Genomic DNA, 17,892 nt, shown 5'->3' on the forward strand with positions numbered 1-17,892 from the left:
CAAGTGAGCATGCGCGAAATCACAGGGCGGCTATGGCAATCTGGCCTGTTTTAGGAAAAGCAGTAGAAAAGCAAGGCCTTACATTTCTGAATTTAGAAAGCGCAAAGAATCATGCAAAAAAGTAAAAAAAAAAAAATAATAATAATAATAATCAAAGGTAGCTCAACTGCATTTCTTGAAACAACTCTCTTGCAAGCCGAGCCATAGTTCCGGGGAACTCTGAGACGACGGGTTGCAGATTCCCTCCGGGCAAAAAGAGAGGCAAAGCCTCTAGCACTGATCCGGGAGCAGAGCGGGAGACACCCCGCGCGACCAATCAGAGAGCACAGCTCGGGGACAAGGCTGCGGATCCTGCGCATGCGTTTACTCTGCTGCGGGGCTCGCGCCGCGTTTGGTCAGTTTCTGAACCGCTCTGAGTCCGTGCTGTCGACCTGGGCCTACTCGGCTGCATCTCTCTGGTAGTCCTCCTGCTCAGCCCCGCGATGCCGGTGGACCTAAGCCAGTGGTCTGGGCCCTTGTGCCTGCAGGAAGTGGAAGAGCGGCCGCAGCACCCGCTGCAGGTCAAATACACTGGGGTGGAGATCGACGAGCTGGGCAAAGTGCTGACGCCCACCCAGGTACACAAGGGCGGGGTGGGGATAGGAGGCTGCAGGCCGCAGGGGCAGGGGCCGGGCGGAGGTGGGACGGCCATTTCAGCCTGTGTGCGCCCGATTCCATGAGGGAGGGAGGTCACGGTGCCCACGCGGCAGGCCTAGCTAGTATAACAGGAACGCGGCACCTGGTGGGCGGGTCGCGGCTTGCGGGAGTCGGTAATCCACTTTCCCAGGACTTCTAGGCACTGGCAGGGTTCTAGGCCCGAAAACAGCCGGGACTGAGGGGACAGTGGCAGGGGCTAGGAAGGGGACTATGACCAGGAACCAGCTAGCTTTGGTCGCCCATGCGTCCTCAGAGCCTCCCTTCTAGTCTCGGGATTTTAGGTCTCATTTTGGAAGCAAACACCCCACCCGAGAACATATGACACGTTATGTAACCGGTGATTATTAGTGCCCAGCGAGGCCTCCTTTGTTTTAGCGGTCGAGACGGGCAGCGGGCCTTGTTTTACTGTTTGGCCTCTGATGCCCCGCCCATGGTGGAGGAAGGACCAGGTCCTGGCTGCTGAAAGTGGAGAAACCAGAGTGCCCGGCACCGTTGTGAGTTGTCCGTCACGGTCACGAAGCTCCGGGGCAATGGCGTGCATACAACTGCTAGATACGACACTTGATTGTTTTGGATGTTTAAATATGAAGTGCCCATCTCTCAGTCTCCCTTCTCCTATTTTCACTGTCCACGTCTGGCCGCCTTGTTTTCTGTGCACTTCTAAATGTCCAGTTCATTCTGATTAGCATGCCCCCCAGGTAACCTGGTCACCAAATGTGGAGACCCTGTCTTTCCAAACCTTGTAAGGTTATTGTTAAGAGGACTCAGTCAGCACCGGGGTTGAAATACTGACCCCAACTCTTTTTGTTAACATGCTAGGATACCAATCTTGTATTATTGTTGGGACTAAAATAAATAATGTAAAGAGTACATTAAACTTCAGCTCCAGATTGCATCAATACACTTTAGCTTTTATTAATAATATACTCTGTTGGGAACCTGAGTGTTGGTTTCTGTAGCATTTTTGACTTTTTAACTCTAAACTGGTTCCTTCCTGCAGGTTAAGAACCGGCCCACCAGTATTACATGGGATGGTCTTGATTCAAGTAAACTTTACACCTTGGTCTTGACAGACCCGGATGCTCCAAGCAGAAAGGACCCCAAATATAGGCAAGTTGGGAAAGTTGGGGAACCGCAGGTCATCCAGATATGAGCTGGTTCTTGCACTGTGTAAGTCTTTTGCTGAACATGCTGTGCTGGTAGACTTGGTTTGGGATGTTCACATACATACTTAAACCAGAGTGTGCATTTCTTCTCTACTCCCTAGAGCAGGAGACTAGAAACTACAGTGAGAGCCAGATCTGCCAGAGGCCTGTTTTTATACAGCCCCATGAGCTAAGAATAGTTTTTACATTTTTTTAAGAATTGGGAAAAAATTGAAAGAAGAATACTTGGGACATCTGAAAATTAAATGAAATTCAAATGTCATTGTCCATAAAAAAAGGTTTATTTGAGCACAGCCATGATAACTTATGTAAGCTTGGTCTTTGACTGCTTTCATGCTACATCCAGAAAGTTGAGGTTTGGTGACAGACAGTAGGCACTGCAAGGCCAAAAACATTTACTGTCTGACTCTTTACAGAAAGTTTGCTGGCCTCTGCTCTAGTCAGCCTCAGAGGGAGGGAGATCCTGAGTCCTCTCTTCTGCAGACACATGAGGTTTGCGCGAACCAAGAAAGGGGACTGTCTAGTGCATCGTTGCATCCTGGCATGGAACGTGGGCTTCGTGCCCATTTATTGGCAGTGCAGTGAGTGCATACTAATTTCCTGTGGTGTTGATGGTCTTGTATTCTTCCATAGGGAATGGCACCATTTCCTGGTGGTCAACATGAAGGGCAACGACATCAGCAGTGGTACAGTTCTCTCCGATTATGTGGGCTCTGGGCCTCCTAAGGGCACAGGTCAGTAAAGGCTGCTTTTAAGGGGAGGTGGAAGGGGAGACTGGGTGCACATTAGGATTGGCCTAATGTGCTGTAAATTTTAGTCTGATCCTTAGAGCTTTGTTCTTGTAGTCATGAGAGCCCTTACCCTAGTGGAGATTTCAGGCAGTGAAGTTCACCTCCAAGGCAGTAGAGTCATGTGACTAGAACCTTGGGTTCTGGTTAGATGGAGTCTGTCAGTGTTGTCTCTTAGCTATTAAGCTTTTAGTAAGCAGGGAAGTCTGTGAGAAGATACTGAAGAAGCAGTGTTGCCGTGTGTTTGAAATAGCTTCCTAGAGGGGCTGCACATATATTGAACACAGTTAAACCATCTAAGTTCCATTTTCTGTCTTGGCCCTGTGGGATCTTTGAGCTTTTAGTTCTCATAAAAGCTGTCAGAAATGACCATAGTTTCTAAATTATTAAAATTGGCTTCTTTATTTCTTTATAAGAAATTGGCTTCCTTTTCTCTCAAAAATCTAATGTGGTATCCTGCATACTTTTGGAAGACTTTAAGAACTATATAGAAGACACACGCACGCACGCACGTACACACACATTGTATTAGACCAAGTTAGAGAAATGTTGCCCAGGCTAATGGTGGTTGGTGGGGCATGGCAGCATCCTAGCTTTTGTACACATTGTCTAGCCATGAGTTAGTCTGCAAAGGTACAAGAAGGTCCCTGAGAAGGACTGTTCACCATAGACTCCTGTCTTATCTGTAGATCCCAGAAGCTTCAGATGGCTTCAGCCCTCTCATGCATTCTTAAAGGAAGGTAAAGGTACATCTTTCTGAGGTATCTTAAGTTCTCTAGGGCAGTTATAAAATTAGGCAGTTTAATTATGGGAAGTACACATTTGAGAATAAAGCAATTCTGTCCAGTAGGAGCTGTGTTCTCATTAACAAAAAAAGCCTCAGTAACTCACTTTGTTTTTCTTTTCCTTTTGTTCATATTCTTTTAGTAAGATATAACTTACATGTAATAAAACACAGATTGTAAGTGTTTAGACAATGGATATTCATGGATGCATACAACCTTTTAAGTTAACTTTTCCCAGAGCTAACCATTTTCTGACACCTGTCTCTGTAGATTACTTTTGTATTCATATAAATGATACACAGTATGCATTTGTTTTTGGTGATTGGCCATTTTCACTTGAGATAATGTCTGAGATTCATCCATGTGTTGTTTGTATCAGTAATTCATTCTTTTTATTGCTAAGCGGCATCGCACTGTGCAAATATACCAGTTTGTGCAGCCCTTCACCTGTGAATGGACATTTGGGTTGTTTCCAGTGTTTGGGTAGTATGAACAAAGCTGCTGTACACATTCTTGTCATTTTGTGGGCATAGGTTTCCATTTTTCTTGGGTAAATACCTAGGAGTAGAATTATTGGGTCATAGAAATTACCAAGAATTTTCCTAAATGGTCAAAAATTTTTATACTCTAATCAGCAGTATAGGAAAGTTGCAGAAGATCCACCTAAGATTCATGTAGTTCCATATCAAAACTCATCCATGTGGTAGCATATAACAAAATTTGCTTATTTTTTAAGGCTGAATAATATTCTACTGTGTATTTATACCATGTTTTGTTTATCCTTTCACTTGTCAATGGGTATTTGAGTTACTTCTACCTCTTGACTAGTTCAGATAATGCTGCAGTGAACATGGGTGTACAGATATCTAAATGCCTTTAAAAAACCAACTTATGGCACCTCTTTGTACCCAGTACTTAATGCTGCAAGGGTCATAGGGTGCTTGCTGCCTCATTTTAAAACGTTCTTTGCTACGTAGTTGGTTGAAGTGAGTTGGACCATCTCTTTCAAAGCAGGCCTCTTGTCTTCCAGGGAAGTAAGTTCTGGGGGTAGAAAGATAATGTTCCCCTTGAGCCTGTGCAGGTGTGACTGTGGTGTGATGAGCACCTGTTCAGTGACTTGCTGGTGCCCTTCATCCACTTCTCATATTTTTTAGCACTTCCTATGTGCCAGGCACGAAGTAAGGTAGGTTCTAATGTAATAATGGTCAACAAGACAAACACTCTAGTTTCGTGGGGCTCTCTTTCCAATGAGGTGATGAAATTAAAAAGTAAGAATTTTAAATAGCCATGTTACTGTGACAGAAGTGGAATGGGCACCCTTATGGGAGAGGTGGGTAATGACTGGGGACCAGCTTCTGCTGGAGCTGGGCAGGAGTCCGGAGTGGGATGGAGGAGGTGTGGAGAGCAGTGGGTGGGGTGGGCAAGGGCCATATCCTATAGGTCCTTAGAGGCTGTAATGCAGGTGTGGACTTTGTATTAATTGCAGTGGAGTGACATTGGATGATTTTCAGCAGGTGAGTGACCTGGCTCCTTCTGGGTTCTCAGTGTCCTTGTGATTGGGGAAGGGGGGGTCTGGGTCCCTCCAAGTTGGCACATTCGGTGAAAATGGATTGTCTCCATCAGACGTGTAGCCGTGTGTATATCTTCCTTCCTGCCTCTCTCCTTCCAGGCCTTCACCGCTACGTCTGGCTGGTTTATGAGCAGGACAGGCCACTGAAGTGTGATGAACCCATTCTCAGCAACCGATCTGGAGACCACCGTGGCAAATTCAAGGTGGCATCTTTCCGTAAAAAGTATGAGCTTGGGTCCCCAGTGGCCGGCACGTGTTACCAGGCAGAATGGGATGACTATGTGCCCAAGCTCTATGAGCAGCTGTCTGGGAAGTAGGGGAAAGCCAGGAGACAAGTATTGCCCCGGGGGCCCCAAGCAGTGTTCTCAAGTTCAGTGATGCATGTAGATTTCTCCTTTTCCCTGTTCCCATTCTCACAGGCGAGACCTGAGCAGATAGTGGTGTAGGGTAACTTTTCCTTCTGCCTATCATTTCTAATTGTACTGGGTTACACACCCTGGTTTATGTTTTGATCAAATTTGGACTCCATTTTGGGGGCTACTTTGGTACTATGATGTGGTCATCAGATTGTTAATATAAGAAGGGCAACCCAGAATTTAAAAGAGAAAAAATTTAGGTAAGAAGAATAGTTCTACAGTAGTAGTGTAGAGCATCAAAAAATCTTTTAAGGGCGATAAAGAAAAAAGGATTCATTGCCTCTGCCATTGTGAGCCTGAATCAGCATTGTGCATGGTAGCATATCCTGAGATATGTTTTCACGGTCTTCTCGCTCCCCCGGCATGTCCGTTAAGCCCCAGTATACATCTCGGGTTGTTACTAGGTGTCAGTATTCTGCTCCAGCTCCCTCAACGAGCAGTATGGAAAAGAGCAATAGGGAGCATCGCTTTCCCATTGAGGCACAGCCGTCCAGATGAGCTGCAGGGCTGGGTGGGAGGTTATCAGAAATCCATGAGTCTGCCTGTTAAATTGACTACTCTTCATTGGTGTAACAAAAGCCAGTCTGGAGTTGCTGAATGTCATGTTAATTCTGCTGTTTGCTTATAGTTGAATAAAAATAAAAACCTTGTGTGGACAAACTGAGCCTCCAGATATTTTGTCCTTTTGAATATGGAGTTTCACAAATGTAGGAAGTCAAGAGACAACTTCAGAGGGTGAATATCCCCTTTCCTGGACCAGCTGAAATGACTGGGACTGGATTCAGGGATCATACAGAGGGTCCAAACTTGTACACATTCCATTAAACTGTAGCAGGAACGACCATTCATTTAAATTTGAGATTTTTTAAAAATCACAAAACTTTAGTCAAGCCTTCTTGCCCAGAAAGCACATTTGCTTTTTGTAAGAGGTCCCCCATGGTGCAGTTGTGTGCAGACACCGTAACTATTGGCTAAGAAACAGCCTATACCTCTTTTTGTTCTGACTTAAAATCGACACAGAATCAATACCGGGGGAGGGGCAGGCAGTTAGATCACTCACGACCGTTGATGTACCAAAAGAAAAGAAAGGCATTGGAAGGCCTATATCACTGACCTGGTCTCTGATGGAGACGGGGATCTTGAATTAGGCCTGGCAGGTGTTGGGCAAGGCTGGGCTTTGCCCCACCTTTCGCAGTTGTACTTCTTTGAAAAACTGTTGCAAATGTTGCCTCATGTAATAAATCTCTGGGGGCAGATAAAGTAGACAGTAATTTTTTTAAACTTGAGGATTATAAAATTTTTAAAATAATATTTTATCCCTGGCTTGTGTGGGTGAGTGGATTGAGCATTGGCCTGTGAACCAAAGGGTCATGGTTTGATTCCCAGTCTGGGCACATGCCTGGGGTGCGGGCCTTGTCCCCAGTTAGGGGTATGCAGGAAGCAGCCGATCAATGTTTTTCTCACACATTGATGTTTCTCTCCCTCTCTTTCTCCCTCCCTCCCCCTCTCTCTAAAAATAAATAAATTTTTTTAAATTGAAAAAAAATATTTTATGAAACGAGTTGTAAAGAAAACTACCTTATTGACCTTAAAAATAAATGTGAAGAGTAACGTACATGGTTAGACAACGCAAACGGTATAGGAAGAAAATGCTTTTCCCCTTTTTGTCTCTTCCAGTTACCAGTTTTCTTTCAGAACAGAATAGAAATACTGATACCAGTATATTTTTACATATTTACCCTTAAAAATTACAGTCTTCCTGTGCAGACTGGTATGCATAGTTTTGCTCTGTCTGTCCCCAGCTAATGTGCCCCCATGCAGTAGGTCTGCAGTTAACAGGTCAGCACAATTCATGCCATATTTGAACAAATACTCTGGGTATGAACCCGTCCAATTCCCTACTGTAATTAGATTATTTCTGATTATTTGCTGTTATAAACAGTGCTTCAGCAAACTGTGTGTGTGTGCTTTAAAATGCTTTTGCAAGTAGTTTAGTGGAATAAATTCCTAGCATTGAAATAATCAGTTCATAGAGTATAGACATTTTAAATGCTGGTGCTGACAAACCACCCTCCAAAAACATCATACTGATTATATTCCTGTCCATGGTATGTGAAAGTAGCTTTTTCCATATCCTTACCGGTTTTCTCAAACTTTACACATTTGACAATTTTATATTTATTTATATTTAAAATCATTCACTCTTTCTCTAAACTGTTTTCTCTGAGATCTTGCTAACCACAGTACTTTTTTAGTTATAGTCTGAAGATTTATGAGGAATAATAGTAATCTGTTTTCTTGTCTAGAACAGGTATAGACTCAAATATTTCTGGAAAAACTCAACAACCCAACCAAAAAAGGTGAAGTATATGCACATGAAGTTCACATAAAAAGAATAATACACATGGAGAGACATATTAGTAAACTTAGCAACAGTGGGATACCATGTTTCACCTATTAAATTGGAAGTAAAAATGACCTTGCACAAGGGCACATCACTAGGAATCAGATGCTCCAGGTTCACAATAAATTTTATTTTTAGAGAGGGGAAGCAGTGAAGAAAAAGGGAGAGAAGCATGTGGGAGGGAAATAATCCATTGCTTCCTATGCATACCCTGTCCAGGGACTGAACCTGCAACCCAGGCATGTGCCCTGGCGGGGAATCAAACTGGCAACCTTTCGCTTGTGGGATGATGCCTAACCGATGAGCCACACTGGTCAGGGCTGTATGTGCAATTTTTAATTTAATGTTTAACTCCTCTATTAGACTAGACCCTTCATGAAGGCAAGGACAACTAACCTCTGCCTTTTTACCTGACTGTTTAAGAGACTTACTATTTGACATAATTTAATATTGGTGAGATTTAGGTCTACTGTTATGTTTTCTGTTTGCCCTTCTTTCTTGATTTCTCTGTTCTTCCTTTCCTGCCCTCTTTTGGATTATTTAAATATTTTAGTTTATTAGATTTTTGGCTATTACCTCTTTTGGTTTCTTTTTTTGGTAGTTGGAACATAACTAACACATAACTAATTTTTCAGTCTGTTTACAATAAAAATTTTACTACATGTAAAATGCAGAAGCTTGACAACCAGTGGGTTCTTTAACCCTCAACCTTTATGCTATAGCTTATGCTTTGGCGTATGGGTTACATTTACGTAAGTTGAAACCCTCACCAGACAATGTTACAATTTTTGCTTTCAACAATATATATGTATTTCAAAATAGTTCAAAGAATATGAGGGGCAAAAGTCTTTTATATTTACCTAGATATTTACCATTTGCTGCTTTTCCTTCATTCCCAGAAATCCAAGTATTCTGGTACCATTTCCCTTCAGTATGAAGAATTCCTTTAGCATTTCTTGTAGAGTTTAGTCTGCTGGCAATGAATTCTCAATTTTTCTTCATGTCAGAATGGTTTTATTTCACCCTCATTCCTCTGTCTAGGTTGCTTTTCCACAATCCACCTGCTTTTATTCTTCAGTGTCCTCTGTTTGTCTAGTTTTTTAATTGTATTCAACAGGAAAGATTTACACTGCTCTGCCAAACTGGAACAATAAAAATGTATTTTTTATATATTATAATTTCTTATAATGGCAAAATATATTTCTAAATTAGAATCAGAGGGTTATATAGAGTTCTTACAGAGGCATGCTTTCAGTTGCCCAGGAATACTCTTTCAACCAGTACATAAACAAATAATTATAGATGATGATAAATTCAAGAAAGAAACTTTGACTCAGTTAACTGGCACTAAGTATTCTCTGACACCCTCTGTGACTAAACTCACAGCACCCAGTCCTTGGCTTATCATGGTTCATCTCAGTCCATTGTTGATTAGTCTATTGCTAATTTGCTTCTGTTTCAGGAGAGACTTAAACCATGAGCTCCAGCAAAGTAGTGACCCCATCCATCTTATTCACTACTACACTCCCAGGCACACAGTAGGTGCTCAGTAAATACTTCTTGAATGAATGAGTATATGCTGATCGTGGCAATTCTAATCCTCTTTCCTTCCTTCTTCCTTTATCTACTTATTACCATGTAAGATGGTTTGTTTATTGTAATTACTGTGTATTATCAGTTCCCTCCTCAACGTAACCCCCTTAGGGCAAGGATCTTTACATGTTTGAGATACATTGATGTATCTCAAGCATCTGGCCTGGCACCTGACACATAAGGTACTCAGTAAATACCCATTGAGTGAATCATCGCACATCAAAGGCAAGCAGCCCTTACTAATATGTATGACAAATCTGTAATAAGTTTAAAGTCAGGGGAGTTTAGCGTATGCTGAAATTACAGGACACTAGGCCTCTGCTGCTGTCCCAGCATCTCTTTCATACCTGTTCTCTTGCTGCCATTCTGGTTGTCTATTCTCACTGCCTCCTCGTGCAGGTACTAGGAGTTGGAAGACAGTCTGTCCCAGGTGTTAGGAGCAGGGACCCATGCTCCTTCCTTCTGATCTTCCTTTTGGTATCTCTGCCTTGGAACACATCACTGACAAACTTGTGGAGGGAAATTTTATAAAGATCAGCACCTGTCATCTCAGACACAAAATCTTTTCAACAATCTAGCTAGACATTTTTCACTACAAATATGAATGAAATAGACTTCATGAAGTTTTTGTCTTACTGAAGATTTAATGTCCCGAATGGTGGTATGACCTATGCTAAGCAGTGTTCGGAAATCAGACAAGTCTAGATTCAGTCTCCACCACCACCACTTACCCTGGTATGAGCTTATTTCCTTATCTGTAAAATGCTTAGTGTAGTGTCCCATCACATGGGAGGCATAAACATGAAGTAACAGGCTACCTATTTTTCATGGGTAATTGAGTCTTCTTTCTAGCCCTTTGCAATACTATTTTCTGTTGTACCTAACATAGAAACTTCAATGAACTAAGCGCCTTAGGAAACCAGGTGATAAATTAAAGGCTTTATGGTTGGGGTTAACCCTGGACAATTATTTTGCAGATTTTGAGTCTATCTCTCTGCTTTAGTCTATTATAGTGAGCGTGACTGTTCGCATGTGTCTGTGATGACTAAATATCCCGGAGGATACAAAAGCAATCTTCAGGTCATCATACTAAAGTTTAATTTTCAACATCCAGGACTTAGAACCCTAAGAATATGAGATCTTACTGAGATTGTCTTAAACCCAAAGTCATATTCTAGAAGTTAAATATTGTACTATCTCATTGATATGAACATAAAAGTATTCCAATAAAAGCAGAACATGAGGGGCAGGGGATCTGTTACAGTGGGATCACTTCAAGTATTTGGCTATAATTTCTTCATAGCCTGCCTTGAAGGATGGCCAGCTTCTCTCCTCAGCAATAATGCACTTCTACGCACAATTGGCGTGGGCGGGGGGGCGGTTGGGGGTGTGTGTGTGTGCCTTTTTCTATTCATAAGGGCAAAAAGGTGCAGTTGGCCACTTTCAAACAGTGCAATGCTATCTTCAATCTTGTAGAAGAACTTGGAAGACAGAGCTTTACCTGGAAATCGTGAATGGTTCTTCTGGGAGCAACCGGTGCTACGGAGAACAGTTTCTGGAGGGTGGCTCTCCATCTGAATTATGAACTGGTAAACCTAGAAGGGAAACTTCCTGGTACAATAACACAGCAAGGCGATGTGATGAACACTTTTATTTACAAATATAATTAAAAGCTCTGACAGTTATCATGCTCTTCCTTGGAACCTGAAAAATGTTTTTTTTTTTAAAGTGCATGCAAAAGAAGTAAAGCCTTTTTTTTTTCATCATTTTTTATTGTAAGAAAATACACAGTTTGAAAGTGTGAATAATGCAATATTTATGACCAAGATATGGGACTTAGGGAGGGGAAGGGAAATAAAGAAAAAGATCAAGATGATCTGATTGAGAGACAGTGTTGAACTCCAAATACTGAATTGGAAAAGGAGGGAGGTGGGGAGGAATAGGAGGAGGAAGTAAAAAAATTTGATCAGAGAAACAGTTAAAATACAATATGAAAATAAGTAATACCTCTCCTTAAATTCCTTCTATACACAAAATACACGATTTGCCAAAGCCCAATTTGTGCTACTGGGATTCTGTGAGCTCCTTAAGTGTATTCACATCCTCTGCAACAGCAGAAAATGATTATGATACAATCAGAATATGCTGAAGACAAGTTAAACTCTTGCCAGCAGGTTCTTAAAAATCACAAGATCTCTTCACCCCACCCACCCCCCAACCCCAAAAAAGTAATAATATGTCACCACTGATATGTACATCACAATTAGTTTCTGTAAAATGTATCAAATTTTCAATCTTTAATAAAACTTTGTTTTTTTTTATTCCTGATGAATAAATACCAAAAAAATAAAATAAAATAAAATAATGCAGCAGCTAGTTAAGGTGTAAGGCTGCGGATATTGTGTCTCTCTCCCCCTTGGCATTTATTATTATTATTATTTATTTATTTTTTTGCTTTACTTTCACAGATTGGTGGTAATGAGTGATTGCTTAAAGCAATATACGTCCACTTTTTGTTGTTGTTGTTGGTTTATTGGTTTTGTTAAAACTGTCTCCAAAGTTTCCACCGAAACATTTTGAATCACATCAATACTGTGACGTGTACTATGAGTAGAAGAGATGGCCAGGTTTTGGCCAGCACTGAAAGTTGACACGGGGGGAGGAAGGGGGCCCCTGATGGAGTAAGAATAAACAGGCACTAGTCCGACACGATGTCAGTAAGAGTAAGAGAGAGAGAGAGAGAGTGAGAGCAACGCCCGTTAAAATGGGGAATGTGGTTTTGCAGGGTCTGAATTTTTTTCTGTTTTATTATTTTTTTTTGTAAATGGCAAAAAAATTTAATCTCATCTATAGTCCTCCTTAGGAAAATCTAATGTAACCAAATTCCCAAATCCCATTCTGAGGCTCTCCATGTCAAAAGTTTCAATCTCTCGCTCTTGCCTTTCCAATAGATTCTTTATTCTCTCGCTGCGTTCCTTCTGAAGGGCAGCCAGCTCTTCTTCAATCTGAAATAAGCACAGTGAGCAGATCTTAATGGAAAGGATCTCCCAACAGGTACACACATGTACACATGTGCACATACAGGCACACAAAGACGCAAACACACAGAAACTAAGAGTAAACTAGACTGGGGCAGGCTGGGAGGGTCCTCAGATAAACGTCTTGTATCTAATCCGTTATATTTAAAACTTGCTCACAAGAATAAAAATGTCTGGGGCTCACCTGGGGCTAGCACTACCATTCTAGCAAGCCCAGCAGCTGGGCTGATCTAGGCCAGTGTCCTGTCTCAGCAGGAGATAGCTCAGGAGGATGTAAAATCCACTAACGCACAATTAGACTGTGCCACTATCCCACAGAGAGCCAAACGCCCCTTGGGTCATTAGCAATTTAGTTCTAGAACAGGAGCTGAGACAACCGTCTATTACGTTGATATCACGGAACTACCAGAAGAAAGCACAAATAACTGGTTAAGCAAATAAATGCTTAACAGCTTTGAGATGCTTTATGAAATCTTTTCTACTTCATATTCCTCAGCAATATTTAAAGCAATGAATATTTCAATTCAGATAACATTTATTATGCATGGCAATATCAACCTCTCTTCATTTCAATTTTTTTAAAGAGCCCTGCTGGTGATTTCTTTTCACATAGAAATAGCTAAAAATAAAAGCCAAATCTGCATTTGGCTTCCTCATGCCATTTAGCAGCCATGCTATCAGCTTGTAGTACCTTTCATATGTCATATCCACTACCCAGTAACCCATGTATTTCTCTGTCTGTGAAGGTGGAGGATTTCCTAGCAGAGTAATAGAAAGAGCTTAGGCTCTGGGATCAGATTTATGCAAGTAACCTAACTGTTTTGAACCTTAGTATCCTGCCTATAGAATGGAGATTATGCCTGTCTCTCGAACACTAGGAGTGTAAAAGCAGATAAGTGAACAGCCTACTTTAATCTCCAGGTACACAGGCTGGGCTCAATAAATGGCAGTTTCCTAGGCTGTGCCCCATCCTCCACCCAGCTGTACAGGACCCATAGGAACACTCTCATACCTTCTGCTCAAGATGTGCTCTGCGCAGAGACACCCTCTGCTCTAGCTTCTGGAGCTCACGTTCATGTTGTGCCTCTGTTTGCATCTTGATTTTGCTCTGATAGGCATTGAGCAGCTCCATTTCCTGCTGGAGCTGTAGCCTCAAGGCCTGGCATTCTGCTTCTTGAGCCTCATCTAGCCGTAACTGCGGGCACAGAAGACATACACTGTAATTCCCTCCTAGCTTACAGCACTTGTTGACTACTGGATGACGTTTCAGTGTTTGGATTGTAACGGGTTCCCTCAGAAACAGATGCCCTGGGTATGTCCAGAGTTAGGAGTAAAAAATACATAGTATACTCTGCCCAATGGGCTACAAACTTCTAAAAACACATTCTTAAAACACTCTTTAAAAAAAAAAAACATTCTTAAGAAAAACCATACTAGCAGGAGTCAAGAATGCTACACACTCCAGTGATTAAAGTGAGGACTTTGGAGGCAAACTCTGGAACCCGAACTCTAGCTCCACGATTCACTTAGCTATATCATGTTGCAAGTTACTTAACCTCTCCCAGTCTCATTTTTTTTTTTCATACCAGGAAAATAAGTCTTAACAACAAGTGTCTTAAGATTAGCATGAGGATTAAATAAAAGAATTCATATAAAACCCTAGGCATAGTTCTTGATGTATACCAAGTATTCAATAAATACTAGTTGTTATCATTATTTTGGTTTTCACTTATCATTTCCATATTTAGATATTTTTAACCACAAATCCATAATACACTTAGATGTCCTTAGCTCTAAAAGAAAAAAAAGAAAGTCCAATCTCTATAACACTTGAGGGACACACAATACTGTTATATTCCTAGCAAGTAATGTCCGTCCTGTTTTTGGCTCTATGTTATTCTGCTGGCCAGCCAATCTAGAATTCAAGCAGCTCAAAATCTCTTCCCCACAGAAGCTATCCTTGATAATGGGATGTATTCTGGTCTGAAGCAGTAAAGTCCAGATTATAAACAAGGCTGATAAAGTTTCCCTTGCTTCTCTGTAACCCCCGAACTTTGGGTTGTTATACACCACATACCAATCCTGCGTGGGGAATGGCCCAAGGCAGCCAGCAGAAGTGCCAACCTTTCAGTGAGCATAGTTGAAGGTTTGAGGCCATGAACAGAGTATGTTTAGGGATGAAGATCCTCCTGTCCTGGGCTTGGTTTTGTCTAGATTTAGCAGGCCCTCAGTTCCTCTGGGAACTCTGAGATTAGAACCCTTCAATTAGATGGTACTACCTTGAGTTTATCTGCATGTTTCCTTACATACAGACCACTTTGTCAAGATAGTTATTTACCTATGCTTTCTTCCCTATCTGTACAATATTGAATACACATACGAACAAGACAATTAATATATCTCAACATGCTGATTCAGAAATGACTTTTTGAAATGTTATTAGAATAGTTTTAGAAAGTTATTTACATAGTGTCTTTTTTAGTACTTTTGGAGAAATGCCCTATAGCAAATTAATAAAATATAATGTAATCATATATCCAAGGTGCTTTCCAATAATTAATCTTAACCAGCTTTCGCTAAAATCCACTAAAGAGGATCTCTCTCTTCTCATTTTCCCAGTAAGAAATGAAGGCATAAGAAATACTAGACACAATGAACAGTTAATCTGCAGCAGGAACAGCCTTACAGATAAATACCAAAGGGTTTACTGGCTCCCAGTGAGACTGTTCTCAATTTCCTGCTGATTTGGGAGGTTCCTTACAACAAAGGGAATGAAAGTCTGTTCTTTCTACTTGTCTGTGTTAACTGCTGCAAGCCCTGGCCAAATGGTGAGAGGCTCATCTTGTGGGCAGCCTAGACCACTGAAACAACTCCATCTCCTCTTATTTCTGACCTTCTATTATTGATGACAGTAACTATGTTACTCCGTACCAGCTCTGATTCTACAAAAGTGCCAGGCTAGCAATCAGTGGATATTCCAGTGTTTGGTCTCGATCCCTCAAAAGCTGCACATACAAAATCCATTAAAAAGCTTTATAAATAAAAGTAGAGGTAAATATCATGTCTGTTTTATAAGGCGGATTAAACTGACGAAAAGGATGTGATCGAGACCGCATAATGTAGTAGTGGCCAACCATAAGCTTTACAGGCTCCCCTGAAAATAGGTTCAAATCCTAGCTCTATCTTGAGGTAGTCATGTGACAGCCTAAGCCAGGAGTTGGCACACTATAGCCCTAGGGCTAAATCTGGTTTGCTGCCTATTTCTGTAAATAAAATTTTACTGGAACACAGACATGCTCATCCAGTTATGCACTGTCTATGGCTGCTTTGTACAATGCTACAGTAACAGAGTTGAACAGTTGTGACAGAGACCCTGTGTTCTTCAAAGCCTGAACTATTTACTATCTGCCCCTTACAGAAAAAGTTTGCCAACTTCTGCCCTAAGCAAGCAGCTTTTCTTCAGTAAACCTTAGTGTCCTCATAGGTAAATTAGGGTTAAAATAGAAACAACTTCAAAGGGGTTTCACAAAAATGAAATAACACTTAGAAAATACTTAAAACAGTGCCTGGCACATGGTAAGCAGTCAGGAAAGAACAGCTGTAATTATCAAATACACTTTTATCTCCTTCCTGCTTCAGAGGAAAGGGTATCTCTCTTGTTTTGCTCAAGGACAATCATGAACCTACATTCCTGACCCATTATTACCCACCTTATATAACAAATGTTCACTGAGCACTTGTTGTATGCCAGGCATTATGCAGATGCTGAGAATACACAGATGAACAAGACAAAATCCTATCAACATTTATGTCCTGATGGACTCTCTCCCCTCCTCCTTACCTTCAGTCCCTCTCTGCATGCCCCACGTTGCGCTCCTTATTCTGATCCTACTCCTCTATTTATTGGCTCACATTAGGGTCACTGAGGACCACTCTGAAGGGCTCTTCATCTTACCTTACCTCCCAAGAAGCATTTGATATTGTGGATTGCCCCTTTCTTCCTGAAATCTTTCCCTTGTCTTCTGAAATACCACACACCCTCTTTAGTGTTCTTCCTCCCTCTCCCCTTTCCCAGCTACTTCCTACCTTACTGGACCATTAAATATGGGTGTTTCTCAGGGCTCTGTCATGGGCACTCTTCTTCCTCTAATCTTGCTTCCTAAGGGCTCTCATCTAGTTCAAAGACTTCAATTACCATCTACATGCAAATAGCTCCCACATCTGTACCTCTATTTCAGACTTCTCTTCTGAGGTCCTCGTTAGCTGATCCAGTCTACTAGGGACATCTTCCCTTGGATGTCTCCCAGGCCTTGAAGCTCAACATGACTAATATCAATCATCTTTTCCTTCCCACGTCCCCAGTCTGCTCCACTTCCCTTTTATTTATTTTTAACCATATAGGTAGATGGCAGCACCATCTATCATTTTGTTCAAACTAGACACTGGGAGTCATCCTTAATTACCTCACTCTCCACATTCAACCTGTTACTAAATGCTTTCAATTCCATCTCCGGCCTATCTTTCAAATTTCGTCACTTCTCCTTGACCCCAGCCACCCTCTCTCTGGTCTAGCCGCCACTCCCTTGTGCCATATCTTATCTCTCCCTCTCCCTATATCGGGCTCTTTCCATCTTTCCATCTCTCAGGCCACTCTCACATGTCATCAGTGATCGTTCAAAAATGCAAATCTGACATCAGTTCCCTCTTTAATACTCGTCAATGGCTTGCCATTGCTTTTAAGATAGAGATAAAAATTCTTAAGAAGGTTTGCAAGCCCTTACACGATCTAGACCCTGTTTACCCTCCTGTCTTATTCTCCTGTTAGTCTCCTTGTTCTCTTTATTCCAAGAATAATGGACTCCTTTGAGTTCTAGGAAAGTACCACTGTCTTTCCCACATTTACAAATGCAGTTACTTTCTCCTGGAATGGGCTCCCTATATCTCATCTTAAATAATCATTGTGTCTGAGAGACCGTTCCTGCTTCTCCAGATCATCGTAGATCTCCTGGCTTACTGTTAGCACACCGCACTTGCTCTGCCATTACAACAAGCAGACTTTTTCAATGTCTGCTTCCCTCCACTTTTCTATAAATTCCATGAAGAGGTGATTGACGGCTGTCTTATTCACCACAGGATCCCAGGGTGCCTAAGGCATACTATAGACACTCAATACATACTTACTGGATAAATGAATTAAAGAATGAATGAATACACTGGCTCCTATCCTCAGCCTAAGGACATGTTTATTAAGACTTTCCCAATGAACAGAAGTCTTCCTTTACATGTCTCTTCCTTTACCTGTCTCTTCTCTTTCTCCTTTCCTTCACTGATGAATATCTGGGAAAAGCGATCTCACAGTTCCTATCTCACTTAATAATAACTTTTTCAATGCATTATAATGCCTTCCATTTCCACCTCTCCACTGATTGTGACAAT

General features: G+C 41.6%; 2 protein-coding genes across 4 annotated transcripts in view; one reads left to right on the top strand and one right to left on the bottom strand.

The window, feature by feature from the left end:
• The first annotated feature begins 334 nt into the window (after positions 1–334).
• PEBP1 (phosphatidylethanolamine binding protein 1) lies at positions 335–6,081 on the top strand. Its single transcript, XM_054593988.1, has 4 exons — positions 335–617; positions 1,697–1,806; positions 2,496–2,596; positions 5,105–6,081. The coding sequence occupies exons 1-4, from the start codon at positions 483–485 to the stop codon at positions 5,320–5,322; spliced, it is 564 nt and encodes a 187-aa protein (XP_054449963.1). The 5' UTR covers positions 335–482; the 3' UTR covers positions 5,323–6,081.
• A 5,588-nt stretch (positions 6,082–11,669) lies between these two features.
• Positions 11,670–17,892, bottom strand: part of TAOK3 (TAO kinase 3) — a 140,055-nt gene continuing 133,832 nt past the window's right edge. For all 3 annotated transcript variants that reach the window (XM_054594158.1, XM_054594159.1, XM_054594157.1), the window contains 2 exons: positions 13,469–13,651; positions 11,670–12,423 (listed from right to left, as the gene is read on the bottom strand). In XM_054594158.1, the coding sequence (XP_054450133.1) occupies positions 12,262–12,423; positions 13,469–13,651 (345 nt within the window). In that variant the 3' untranslated portion in view covers positions 11,670–12,261. The remainder of the gene's footprint in view (positions 12,424–13,468; positions 13,652–17,892) is intronic.

Source organism: Pteronotus mesoamericanus, unplaced genomic scaffold (genome assembly GCF_021234165.1).
Source record: "Pteronotus mesoamericanus isolate MK-2021 breed Mesoamerican mustached bat unplaced genomic scaffold, CSHL_Meso_final scaffold_507, whole genome shotgun sequence".
In the NCBI taxonomy this organism is placed as follows: domain Eukaryota; kingdom Metazoa; phylum Chordata; class Mammalia; order Chiroptera; family Mormoopidae; genus Pteronotus; species Pteronotus mesoamericanus.